The sequence below is a fragment of the Amphiura filiformis genome, chromosome 14 (genome assembly GCF_039555335.1).
Source record: "Amphiura filiformis chromosome 14, Afil_fr2py, whole genome shotgun sequence".
In the NCBI taxonomy this organism is placed as follows: Eukaryota; Metazoa; Echinodermata; class Ophiuroidea; order Amphilepidida; family Amphiuridae; genus Amphiura; species Amphiura filiformis.
The window spans coordinates 40,033,585-40,047,296 of NC_092641.1; the positions used below are offsets into that span (position 1 = coordinate 40,033,585).

Sequence of the window (13,712 nt, forward strand, 5' to 3'; positions counted from 1 at the left end):
TTTGGTTAACAAGACGTCTTTTTTCGCATTTGCTGTCGGAATCTCTCATTTAGAGGTGATCAGAAGCTAGAAACCAGGTTTCGTGGTGACAAACCACGTGCTTACTCTTTTATCATGTTTGTTAATGTTGCGCATAATATTTGCCATAACCGCCTTCTACTAGATTCAGTATTGGATTAAAATGACCAGAATTTACAGTACTTAGAAGATGTATTAATATTAGTGATTTATCTACACATTAGTTTGGTATTATGTTGCATTTTGATATGGCAGTGTATTCCATAAGCACCGGAAATTAATCGGTAATAATTTAAAATGAACTGTACCCAACTTCAAAAATTAAAATAAAATACTTACCGACATTCAAATTAAAAGTTGTAACAGGATAGTATGTTTCCTATTATTGGTGAAAAAATCATGTCTTTACCTCTAATGGTTTCGGAGAAAAGTAAATTTTAGAAAACACACCAAAAACGATGTTGCACATGGATATGTATTTTATTCAAACTATCTGTTCTACATCATTTTGGTCAATTTTTACCACCATTTCTATTTGAATTCAAATTTCACTCTACAATTTCAAGTCAACGGGTCCTCTGTTCTGCATGTATTATTTAACATGTAATATTTGTAATTGAATATCAATATTATTGATTTAATAATGCGAAATAACATTTGTCTTGGTTTTGCTGTACATGTACGTAGTCATGGTAATTGCATTTTGTTACTGTGATAGAGAACACGGGTAAACTTAGTTCCATGTGTTGGTCTAAAAATGGAACGATAACTTGAAAATGCGATATCTTCTGACAAACAACACTTATAATCAAAATTCAAAATTTCTACTACAGAACACTTATGACTGCTTTCTGTGATAGTTTTTTGATATGTACAATGTCCGCAAATATATAAACAAAATTGGGTGAAGTTGGGTACAGTTCATTTTAAATCACCCTGTATTTGCCGTAGAAGTGATCATGTAACAGGATTAACTACCATAGCAATAGATGAATACAATCTTTTAAAGGGGTACTACACCCCTCAATAAATTTAGACTATTTTTGCATTTTCTCAAAAACTAATAACACCCTGGTAACAAAAGTGATGTATATTATAGGGGCAAGGAATCCAATTACTAAACTGGAATTTCAGTGACCCAAGACAAGCGGTTCGATACTTGTGATAGAAAATAAGGTACCTCTAGGATGTACCTCATTTCCTATCATATTTACTGAACCGCTTGTCTTGATTCACTGAAATTTCAGTGTAGTAATTGGATTCCTAGCCCCAATAATATACATAACTTTTGTTACCAGTGTATTATTAATTTTTGAGAAAAATGCAAAAATAGTCACAAATTTACTACAGGGGTGTAGTACCCCCTTAATATATCACCCTACACTACAAACATGTTGCACTCCATCACCTGTGTATGTTTGCAATCATAGATTGAATACAATACTGCTCTTTTCAAAGATACTGATACAGGTGGGAGTGATCATTTTATAGAATTACGATCCAGGTCTTTATCCCTGTTCTTTGACATCTATAGTTCAATGTATAGGTACCACGTGAACGTTGTAGTGCAGAGCAAGATATTCAAACATTGTATTCATCTATTGATATGGTACAGACTTGACATTTAGTATGGAATATGTCTTCGTAAAATTCCAAGATTGGTCTGGAAGGATCTGCATAAATCGCGCGGGCTAAATATTAATTGGAGTGTGTAAAATAATTGCTTGATAGAAAATGTGCTTTCCATGAGTTTACATTATGGCGCTTAAAATGGCGGATTTAAGGAGACTGAATTTGAGTTTTGTGGGGAGCGGGTTTTCCGAATTTTTACTAGATTATTCTTATATTATCAAATTGATTGATGTTTGAGGTGATATTTACTGAACCTTAATACCAATAAGTGTTCGTCAGAACTGAGATGCACTTGTAAACTACCAGTTTTGAAAGCGGGAGGACCTTATATATGTTTCTTAAAGGTGGTACGCACTCAGAAAGTTTGAATTGCCCCCTGGGGCCAAATGTTATAAACTTTGCTGTACACAAAGAAAAGGCGTGGGTTCATTGGACAACCAGGAATCCGCGCAGTTGTTTTTGTATCGTAAGTTTATAACATTTTACCAAAGGGGAGACCTTCAAACTTTCTGAGTACGTATAACTTTTAGGAGTCATATTTTAAGCTCTTCCCATTTTCCAAAAATTGAAAGTGTATTTCAGCTGTGATGAATGCCAATTGCTGACAGGAAATTAGGAAATATCACTTCAAACCACAATTGTGACTGGACGCGGCGAATCAGCCGTAAAGTCGGCCCGGTCAATTTTGTTTTATTTCGTGTTTAGAAAATATATACCATAAGCTTTAAAATGGTATATCATTTGACTTCAAACGATATCCAAAAGCGGGGTTATGATTTGTTGAACTCTGTTCCTTCGACAAAATCGTATTTTTTATCGGTTCTACGTGTGTCTCTTTTTCTACATTTCTGGTAATAAATATCCAACAGTCATAATTGGCGGTCATTTCAAATCATCCCCAAGTCAACGAGGTTCAGAAATATCCTCTCATTGTTCATTGTTGATTATACATACCTAGACAAAATACAATGCTTTGTTATCTACCACTTGAACAGGATTTAGCCAAAGCAAACAAAGACAAGAACTATTCTATAGAAATAGGTAGAAGCTTATTATCCTTTTCAGCAGTAGTATTATTGATTGATTTAAACAGCGTTTGATAAGATACTTGTCGCGTCGAATTGATACACCTATGAATACGACCTTCACATACATTTTACATGATGCAGTCATGTCTACAGTAGAATTCATCTCGACCTTTGCAGGACTTAACCCCATTTAAAGCTATTAAACCAAGATAACATTCATTGAAACAGCTCAACTGATTAAATCGGATCTTCTCTGGCTGTGCACATGTGACTGTTTTCATGTGCGATATCGCAATAAAGTTTGCGTATTATAGCTTCAGTTGGGTAACCGATTATAAAGGAAACGAAAGGAAACAATGGTATGTGTACTTTTGTTCACGAAATAAGACAATGGCGTGCATTTTGTAAACCAGCATTCTTGAAAATGAGCAACATAATGATTGTTGACTTAACACGGTTTGGAAATAATTTCTTCATATTTTTGGTGTTATCTGTCGTTTACATATCCTTCCTAAAACACAAAAGTGCGACCCTCTCCAAACATCTAAATTAGCTAAAAATTTAGGACATGTTACAAAACTTTATTTTCTAGAACCTATTTAGAACAATTTAAATGTAGCTTTTACCGTTTTTTGTGGCATCCTTCAGAAGTGAGCGGTCCGATACCAATATTTTCGGTCAAATCTCCATTCAATTAACACGGGGAGTTGGCTAGCTATGCCTTGCCCTCACTCATATTTTACAAAAGTGCGACCATTTCTGAACATCTAACCTAGCTGTAATTTTAGGTCATGTTAGAGAATTATATTTGCTAGAAGTTTTGGAGAATAAATAAAATATTGGCTGGTTATTTTTCACACAGTGATGTTAACTAGGCAAGTGTCCATTCTCCCAACATACATCATTTGTAGAGGTCACGCGACAATGGTGAGAGCACTGTGTATTGTGTATAGGAAAACGGACAGTAACTGCAGCATGACACTTTAACTCAGAATACAATTTGCCGAGTTTACGGCTGATTCGCCGCGTCCACTCACAATTAATTTGCTAATAACAAAACAATGTTGCCGAAATTCAGTTCACCCTCATAATGATCAAATTCAGCCCCCTAAATTCGCCATTTTAGGTAAATTCACTATATTCTAAGCACCATATAAATGTATTAACTCATGAAAAGCACATTTTCTATCAAACAATTATTTTACACCATCTCCCGACACACCCTAATTAACATTTAGCCCGTCGGTAATCTGTAGTTACACCATCACTTCTACGGCGAATGCTTTGCCTTCTTTATTACTTAGGCTATGCGTTATTGTCAATATTCTGAAATCACAATTTATTGTTTCACATTAGTTGCATAATATTATATGCATGTGTGTGCATATCTATTAATGCAAAGAAAAATATTCTACTTTTATGCAATACAGAGAAATAAATGTTATTTTTAGTTACATTTTACGTAGAATGACCCATTTGTATATTTATTTTCCCGGGATTTATTTATTATTATTTTATTTTGGTATAATGTAAACATCAGGGAATCAATAATACTCATTATAGAATAGACATAATGTATGCATTCGACTTTGTTTTATTCCAGTTCTGTTTACATTGAACTTGATATATAAAATTATATAAATAAAATACTGTCAGTTCAGTGTTAAGACCGCGTTATCGATATGGCTCGAGTGATAGATAGTATTCTTTATGAAAGCTAAATTACTACGAAACAAGTGAAAATATACCAATAGATTTGTCTTACAATAATACTTACAATAATATGCTTGGATCTATAATTTATTTGTTCAAAATCCATAATGGCGCCTGGGTTTATTTACCTTTCATCAGAAGCACAATATATGTTTGTAGACGAGGTTTTACGGTATGTCAATTAGCTGCAATATATTTTAATTACTTTCAGAAACTACGCTTTACTTTGTGAGTAGACTGATTATAGCAGGTTATAATCAAGGACAAAATTAAAAAGGGTAGTTTGCGTCTGACGTCAGAGGCGCGGCGTGATTCGTTGCTAACCTGCGCAGGACGGCATTTCGGTCAGGTTGACAGGACGTTTATATACACAAACTAATTTTTTTAATTCGGTCTCGGAGTGTAGATAATATCACAAATCTAGAACACATTACGTAACCAGCGAAAATTTACTTGTATAAATGTCTGTTGAATTTAGCAGCTGTAGGTATTTCTCTTTGATTGAATTATCGTTGATCATGAATCTTGTTTTGGAATATTCAACATGTAATATAAGTGTGAAGTGAAGATAATTGGCTATCATAATGACTTTACTTAAGGCACTTATATGTTCGATATCTGGATCGACCGTCGATGCTGCTTCGATGCTTGTTTTTAATTAATTAATTAACTAATTAATCAGAATTAACGCCAAATTTATATTGGTCAATATCCCTACAGGCACAAATTACTATTTTATCACAAATTAACAATTGTAAATTAATTGACTTCAAAAATAATAAGGATCGACCAAGCATCGATGCTCGATCGAAATATCGAACTAATTTGTTTCTATTGCCTAAGTTTCTTTAAACCTTTTTCCGATAATTGTGTATCATTCATAATGTGGTTTGCATGGTTCTTAAAGGAAACTACTATCCATCACCTTCTTAAGATTTATAGAACAACGGTAGTAAACAATAAGGACGAGTGCCATGAAAGGGCAGCACATTTAATTAGCAGAACATGCAAGAATACACGTGAATACCTTTCGATATCTTTCCCATTGTTTCTTGCCCTGTGGGCCATTATATATTGGAACGCCATTAGTTGCAATTTTCATTATAAAGGTTTCCGGCATCAGCCCTACCGGGGTTGCGGCCTTGACGTTTTTGTTGATACTGGGTTCCAACCCAAATAAACATCAAGGCCGCAGTCCGACAGGGCTGTGGCCGGAAATTTCATAGTGGAGTCTTGCAACTAATATATAATGGCTCCGTAGGGCACGAAAGCAATGCGTAACCTCACGTTATCATGGTTATTGGCAGCCTGTCATGTTCATTTTATGTCTTGTTCAAGTTCAAGTAGTCTTTCAGCAGCTGCCACCTCTGTAATATAGAACATCGTCAATATAAAACGGGCAGCAAGTTGTGAAATCTTGACCCTCTATAGTGCACGCCACTGAAACAAAACATACAAGACATTATGTAAGTTTATAAAAGGGATGTGGCATACGAAGGACAGGTGACGTTTATGGCAAGCCAAGGGGGCCAAGAGCGTGGAACAGCTACGCGTAGCTTCTTTCTCGTTACGAGCAGCTGTTTGACCAATCAAAATAGTCAAATTTAATTACGTGGTTGGGTCGTTAGCTGCGCGTAGTATAGTTATAGGTATCCTCTTTCACAATTATTATCTTGTAATTAATTTACGGAATTAGCATAGATAACGAACTGGTAAAGGAGGCCAAATCACAGCACGTGTCAAGAGAACATGTTGCTAATGCCTGGCTAAAATGACACAAAGCATATTTATTTAGTGTTTCCAAGTTTACACCGTGTTTAATATAATAGCAAGTAACTTTATACTCGGGCTGTATTAGCGGTGCAGGGGATATGAAGGTCAAACAACAACTACTAGGCCTACTGATGTAAAGTGCTGTGTAAAGATATTGCAGGGAAAGCGATATCACATGCCACTGTGTAAATATGGAGAGAGTAAAATGGGTCATCATTTTTTTCGGAACGGTGGGGGGGGGGGTTCCTAAATTTACAAAAAGTCGGCGTCAATAAATTGCGGCCGTCACTATTTCGGCATCAAAATGTTATGACCCCCGACTCCCACCACCGATACACCTTACCCCTAGACAGGCTAAAATTGTATTGAAATCAGTCTTTTTGAATACAATAAACACACTATCTGTAGTCATCTTGTGACTCCCTACATTTTGTCATTATCAATTTATGACCCCCTCCCCCTTATTTTTCTTTCCAAAAAAGTATGACCCCCTATATTTGAGATCCCCTTCCGAAGAAAATGATAGCCCCCTAAATATAGAACAATCATCATTCTGTTCAGATATTACTTTAATAGCACCTATACCATTTTTTGCTGATATACTACAGATATTTTCATTTACAAAAATTAACAACGTAATATTTGTGAGAGAGGATGTTTACATCTGCTCCACGTGCTTAAAACCGCGAATCTGATTGGTTAATAAGCTGCACGTAACGAGAAAGAAGCTGCGCGTAGCTAGTCCCACGTTCTGAGCCGCTTAGCTTGCCATAGACGTTTAACAGAAGCAGAGGGATGGGGAGAACGAGGCTGAGAGAAGGGTATAAAGAGAGAGGGAGAGAGGGGAAAGAGAGAGAGCTAGAGAAAGAGAGGGCTTTAGGGGGAAGAGAGAGAGAGGAAGAGAAATTGAAAGGTCTTTAGCGAAAAAGTTTGAAATCATGTATACTTCTAGCTTTTGCAATCATGCAGCTAGGCTTTAACTCTACTCTTAAGTTTCATCCAAGTTTATGAAGAGGACGTGTATATATAGGGCTTTAAACATTAATGTGATGTTAAATAAATATATTACGCTTAATCCCGTTATAGTCAGCCCGTCACCTAAATCATTCAGTAAGTATCACTATTAATAACAATTCATTTAAAAAGGAATGGGCGCCCAATGGGAGCTTTGATTCGATGTGTTGAAATCGGGGGAGGGGGTCACTCGCACTTTGGAGGGGACGCATATGGAGGGCTGTTAAGACCCCCTTTTTCACCATCGTTGTCACCCAAATACCCAAAATAAATAATTATTCTTCCAGTACTTTCCTAATTCCAAAGGATCAAATAAGTCGTCTATTTCTTTTCATATTTTTACCTTGTTCGTCACGTAAGCCCCCTATTATGTATTATAGCAAACTCTCTTCGATCTCATAGGGTTACTATCACAGCCAACAATTTTACGTTGTTACAACGTCGTATAAAAGTCATGTACTTTACAAATACGTAAATATGTGAACATGTATCCGTGTTGTGTCAACGTTGTTTTCGACGTTGATTTTCGGACGTTGATATCATTGTCACTATAACGTTGTTTCGACGTCAAGTTGCGAATGTATTAATCATACGTTGTTACAACATTCAACCGGACTTAATAGGGACATTTGAATAATACGTTCACAACTTGACGTCGAAACAACGTCATAATGAAGTTGATATCAACGTCCAAAAATCAACGTCGAAAATAACGTTCTCACAACACGAATAAATATTTACAACGTAGATGACAACCTAAGCATGCTTAGTACAACGTCAGCGAACCTCATGAAAATGTAGTTTGTTGTCTGGTAGATGTAGACACAGATGACGCATTCCATATAATTATGCGATTTGCTTCACATATTTTCTCCGTGACGCAAGGTTTTAGACAGGAAACACAATACCAAATGCCTATCCCTTTCCTCCTTCGTTTTGCCAACTTTAAACATAAAGTCACAGTCACGTGTTCCATGATGCAGTCATGGTCCATGGCAAAGGCGATTCGACCTTTGTGGCATTAAACCCAGTTAACAGGAAATTAATCCAGTAAATCGATTCAGTAAAGCAAATAAGCTCATGCATTCGATCACTAACGGCAACAAGCTTCGGTCGATTACCCCAGCTGCAGCGTGTGTAAACTCTAATTTGCATAGAGGCTGTACGTGAAATTATTGATTGGCTCCAAACAAAGGATTTGAACCGGTGCACGTAATCATGGCGCAGTGCAGTCCATTCAATCAAATGTTGTCATCAACCTATTTGATCGCAGTGCATTGTTATGTGTGTGAGACGAACTGTCGCGGTTGATTGCAATCAAACAAACGATGTCTTATGTATTACTTTGTTCCGTGATGAAAATCGTGATGTTTTATTCAATCACTCTTGAAAAATGTATTTCTTTTGTAGGCCTATTACTTTGTTTTGTGATGAAAATCGTGATGTTTTATTTCATCACGCTTTAAAACAAACGATTTCTCATGTATTACTTTGTTTCGTGATGACAATTTTGATGTTTTATTTCATCACTCACGAAAAATTGATTTCTTATGTATTACTTTGTTTCGGGATGAAAATGTTTTATTTCATCATCACGCTCTAAAACAAACGATTTCTTATGCATTATATTTGTTTTGTGATGAAAATCGTGATGTTTTATTTCATCACGCTCTAAACAATAATTATAGTTACATGCATTTCAAGAAAAAAATCTTATTAAAACGGTAGGCCCTATGTTGTTTAGAAAAGATGTAGAAAGTGATGATGATGATGATGTCGATGATGATGATGATGATGATGATGATGATGATGATGATGATGATGATGATGATGATGATGATGATGATGATGTCTCCAAAAGTGTCCCGGTTTGTTTTTCTTGCCCTAAATCGTGCGTATCTATTAATAAGGCACTTCAATAATCAATAATCAGTCCCGTGACGGCCTCCACTAACTAGCTACTAACTTGGGTTTATGGGCGCTGATATTTCATGTTCACTGTCACTTATTTATCAGAAAAGTGCGACCATTTGTCAATCACCTACAGTACCCAATTTCGGCATACTATATAAGAAACTCATCATGATGATTGCCAGAGAATAGTTAAAATGTAGCTTGTACCGTTTTTTTTGTGGCATTTTTCAGAAGTGAGCGGTCCGATACCAATATTTTCGGTCAAATCTCCATTCAATTAACACGGAGAGTTGGCTAGCTATGCCTTGCCCTCACTCATATTTTACAAAAGTGCGACTATTTCTGAACATCTAACCTAGCTGTAATTTTAGGTCATGTTAGAGAAATATATTTGCTAGAAGTTTGGAGAATAGCTAACATATTGGCTGGTTATTTTTCACACAGTGATGTTAACTAGGCAAGTGCCCATTCTTCCAACGTAGATCATTTGTAGGGGTCACGCGTCAATGGTGAGAGCACTGTGTATTGTGTATAGGAAAACGGACAGTAACTGCAGTATGCAGGTCTGTAGTATTATCATGATTATAAATAACAATAATGTAAATATGGGCACCAAATGCTTCTTATTGTGGCATCATTTTGAAAAACATTCAAACCTCTCAGGCATACATACCCTCTTAGACAACCCGCGTCGCATAAGTCTATTAGACCATCATAGCGTGGTATGTTTATTATAACAAATAACGAGGTAAAAAGTGCACCAAATGGCTTCAGTTTGGGATTCATTTCAATAACTCGGTTTCAATTGGGGCTTCGTGTAAAGTTACACTTACCAGGGCTCTGTACAACTCTTCCTCTCGCAGTTTTCATCGTAATGGCGCCATCCTGGCTCGGGCGTTTTTCTTCTGCATCCCTTCCTCGGGTATTGCCGAATCGTTTTTCTTCTGCGTCCCTTCCTCGCATGTTGTCGAATCGTTTTTCTTCTGCGTCCCTTCCTCGCATGTTGTCGAATCGTTTTTCTTCTGCGTCCCTTCCTCGCATGTTGTCGAATCGTTTTTCTTCTGCGTTCCCTCCTCGGGTTTTGTCGAATCGTTTTTCTTCTGCGTCCCTTCCTCGCATGTTGTCGAATCGTTTTTCTTCTGCGTCCCTTCCTCGCATGTTTTCTTCTGCGTCCCTTCCTCGCATGTTGTCGAATCGTTTTTCTTCTGCGTCCCTTCCTCGCATGTTGTCGAATCGTTTTTCTTCTGCGTTCCCTCCTTCTAATTCGTCTATGTTATCTAAGTAGTAGCCAGAAGAGATGTATAGAACACTCGCCAGGCAGAAGAAGGCTAACAATATCGAAGACATGGTTAGCTCTGTTTTCCTTTGATCTTTGAAGACGTGTAGTATCGGAAACTATTATATGTCAACGTAGATAATTTTGGCTTGCTTGTGTCTGGTCCAAATTCTATAGAAAGAAACAGAGCATTCAGATTTACAAATAAGAATAGTCATACATTATAAACTGTAAAGGCCACATAATCTAAAAATTTTGCGCGCATTATTTCATCGCAACAGACATTACAATTACGTTTCTCCGTGTGATTTATTGCGTGTTTGTCGCAACCGGGTGCATGGCTTCAAAATATTCTGAACCCTTACGACTTTTCATCAAGTTTTAGGAAGAAATATCTACGTGTAGGCCTATATGATGGGCTTATTGCAAATGAAAAAAGACAAAAGATTGTATGGCATGATATTGGTCATTTTCAAAATGCTTCAAAGAGGTATGGTGTTAGTGTACGTAACTTAGGCTATATTGACAAAAAGGGAAGAAATGTGTTTTTGTAAACATGGTAAATCTTACTCTTACGAAAAGATAAATTGGTTTGCAGCTTATAATTGAATATATGAATACAAAATCCACCCAAGTCCATACTTTGGCCCAATTGAGTTAAGCACGGGAAATTGTTGCTATACATAGGCCTGTCATATGTATGAAAGAACAACTCAAATTCATCCTCTGTGTCTATTGAGCATGTGAAAAATAGCATGTATGAAAGAATCACTCAATTCCATGATTTGAGTCTTGTAACACATTGATTGAAATCCAGTATGTATAAAAGTCCACTTGTAACACATTCATTGCTAGAGAGTGACTTTTGAAAAAAAAATGGGTTTAATAAAGGAAAGTGTGTGGTTTATATTACATGGCAGAATGCTTATCAACATTATACATACCTGTATGCTTTATTTTGTATTATCTTACTAGTGGTAATCTCATTCTAACATTGTTGTCTTTGTATATGATTCAAAAACCACCCAAGTCCAAAATTTAAAATGAACCCCACGAAGTCCATGAAATGCTAATCGTCATACTTAATACAGGTTAATGCACCCATTTGCACGTTAAACTTACCATATTGACCAGGTAAATCTAACTGAAGGAATTAAAATGATACACATGTTTTTCTCTCAAAATCACTTCCCATGGACTTGGGTGGCTTTTGTATTCATGTATTCAATTGCATACTCCCACAACGTCATTGTGGGGGGTGCTCGACACTGTGGTAGGTAAAACATCACATTTTGCACTTTATCACCACTTGCTGTTGAAATTTCTTCTTTCGGGAAACATGGCTCGCCACAGAGCCAGACGTCCAATCATAAATCTAAAATTATCATTCTCTTTCAAAAGCACCCAGCTTTTAATAAGCATGTGCTATTCTGATGATGTATGATAACGACATTGCCATTGTTAAATTATAAATTATAAGCAACATGGTTAAAATTACAAAACCAAACACATATCATTACTTTTGCATTTGGGTAAGAAGATGAAACAAAAACATACGGCGTTGAATAATCGGTATCATTACTTACAAAGTGTTATTAGTGTTTAGGTTTAACGCTTAGCCTCATTTGACTTCATATTATGTGACTTGTCCAAACTATATACTTTCGTTAGTAGATGTATACGTTAATATTGTTTATGTAATTTACAATGTATTTTAGGGCCATACATGGTATATACTGAATAAATTTCCCTCATTTGAGAGAATTGAATTGAACAAACAAAATTGTTCAAACTGAATTCCAGAAAAATGACATTTTACTAAACTTACCTTAATACAAGTGGCCTACAAGCTTCCACGACTGAACCCTAGTCTGTGCTCGTAACTAGAAATGTTTGATCTCAGTTTAAAATGTAACCGAATTTTATACTGGTAAATCTAGCATAAAGTTATGTTTACTGAGCTGTCACTTTTAGTGTGACATGTATGAGAAGCGTAGCTAAGGAAAAACACAAAAACCGAACCAATATCATTATATTTGTGTTTGGGTAAGAAGATGAAACAAAAACATTCGGCGTTGAATAATCGGTATCATTACTTACAAATTGTTATTAGTGTTTAGGTTTAACGTTTAGCCTCATTTGACTTCATATTGTGTGACTCGTCCAAACTGAGTTCCAGAAAATGATTTTACAAAACTTACCTCAATAGCCTACAAGCTTCCACCACTGGACCCTAGTCTGTGCTCGTAACTAGAAATGTATGACCTCAATTTAAAATGTCACCCAATTTTATACTAGTAAATCTAGCATAAACTTATGTCGAGCGTAGAACAGGAAGTATATAATTATAGCACCAATGACGAATTGATTCCACCCTAAATGCGCAACAAGTGGACGATTTATGAACGTCAAAGAGGATGTAAAATTATACAACATCATTATACAACTACCACCAGGGATATTGCCTTACACAATTAATCAAATTTCACGGATGTTACAGAAAGCAATACCATTTTCAATCCCCTGTGATAATAAATTATTCTGTCATTCAATGATGTTTAGTGAATGAAAACGCTTTAATTTCTGATTAATTCTAGCAACTAGGTTTCCTACATTAGTGGAACCAATGTTTTTGGCATCCTTAAACTAATAAAAATAGAATTGGTTCCATTTTTTATCCCCCTGATACCCTATATATCACACTAGGGGTCATAATGGGGCCAAAAGTTGGGATTATTTTTGAATTTCCCACCCTCATTGGAACCATAGTGGGCTTAGAAAAAATTGGAAGCAGTCAAATTTTTATAATTTCAGGTGTAATGATGCTAAAAAGCATGGTTGGTTCCACTAATTTAGGAATATAAAATCCGAAACCCATGGCGCGCTGTACTAATAACCATATCGACAAGGCTACCTTTAAAATTACAAAGGTCCCGTTCTGGCCTGGCCCAGGGCCCCCAAAAAGGCAAATCCGTCCATGCAGGGCCCATGTGTCACAAATTTAAGTAAAGGACACTACCCCATAATGTTTCTTTTACCTATTTTAGTGTGTAAATAGAGGTGCATTCTATAATTTCTACTCCTCAAACTGGCATCCGTTACTTAGTAAATAAAGCAGTTTCAGGGCTCTGAGTTGGTAAAGTGTATTGAGCATTATTTCATTGACACGATTGAATGAACTCCATAGGCCTAATGCTAAAACAAAAGGTCGACAGTTTCTCAGTAAATAAAATCAGGGCTCTCTTTTGGTACACTGATAGTCCGTGATCATTTTACATTGACACGGATACATGAGCTCCATTTGGTCATCCGTCTTTCGCGGATTTGAAAGTGCATCCCCACCC

General features: G+C 36.3%; 1 protein-coding gene across 1 annotated transcript; it reads right to left on the reverse strand.

Moving 5' to 3' along the window:
- Window positions 1-4,256: 4,256 nt before the first annotated feature.
- LOC140170086 (uncharacterized) lies at window positions 4,257-10,250 on the reverse strand. The gene is made up of 2 exons (XM_072193403.1): window positions 9,926-10,250; window positions 4,257-5,831 (listed from the first exon to the last, which is right to left on the reverse strand). The coding sequence occupies exons 1-2, from the start codon at window positions 10,248-10,250 to the stop codon at window positions 5,743-5,745; spliced, it is 414 nt and encodes a 137-aa protein (XP_072049504.1). The 3' UTR covers window positions 4,257-5,742.
- Window positions 10,251-13,712: the final 3,462 nt, after the last annotated feature.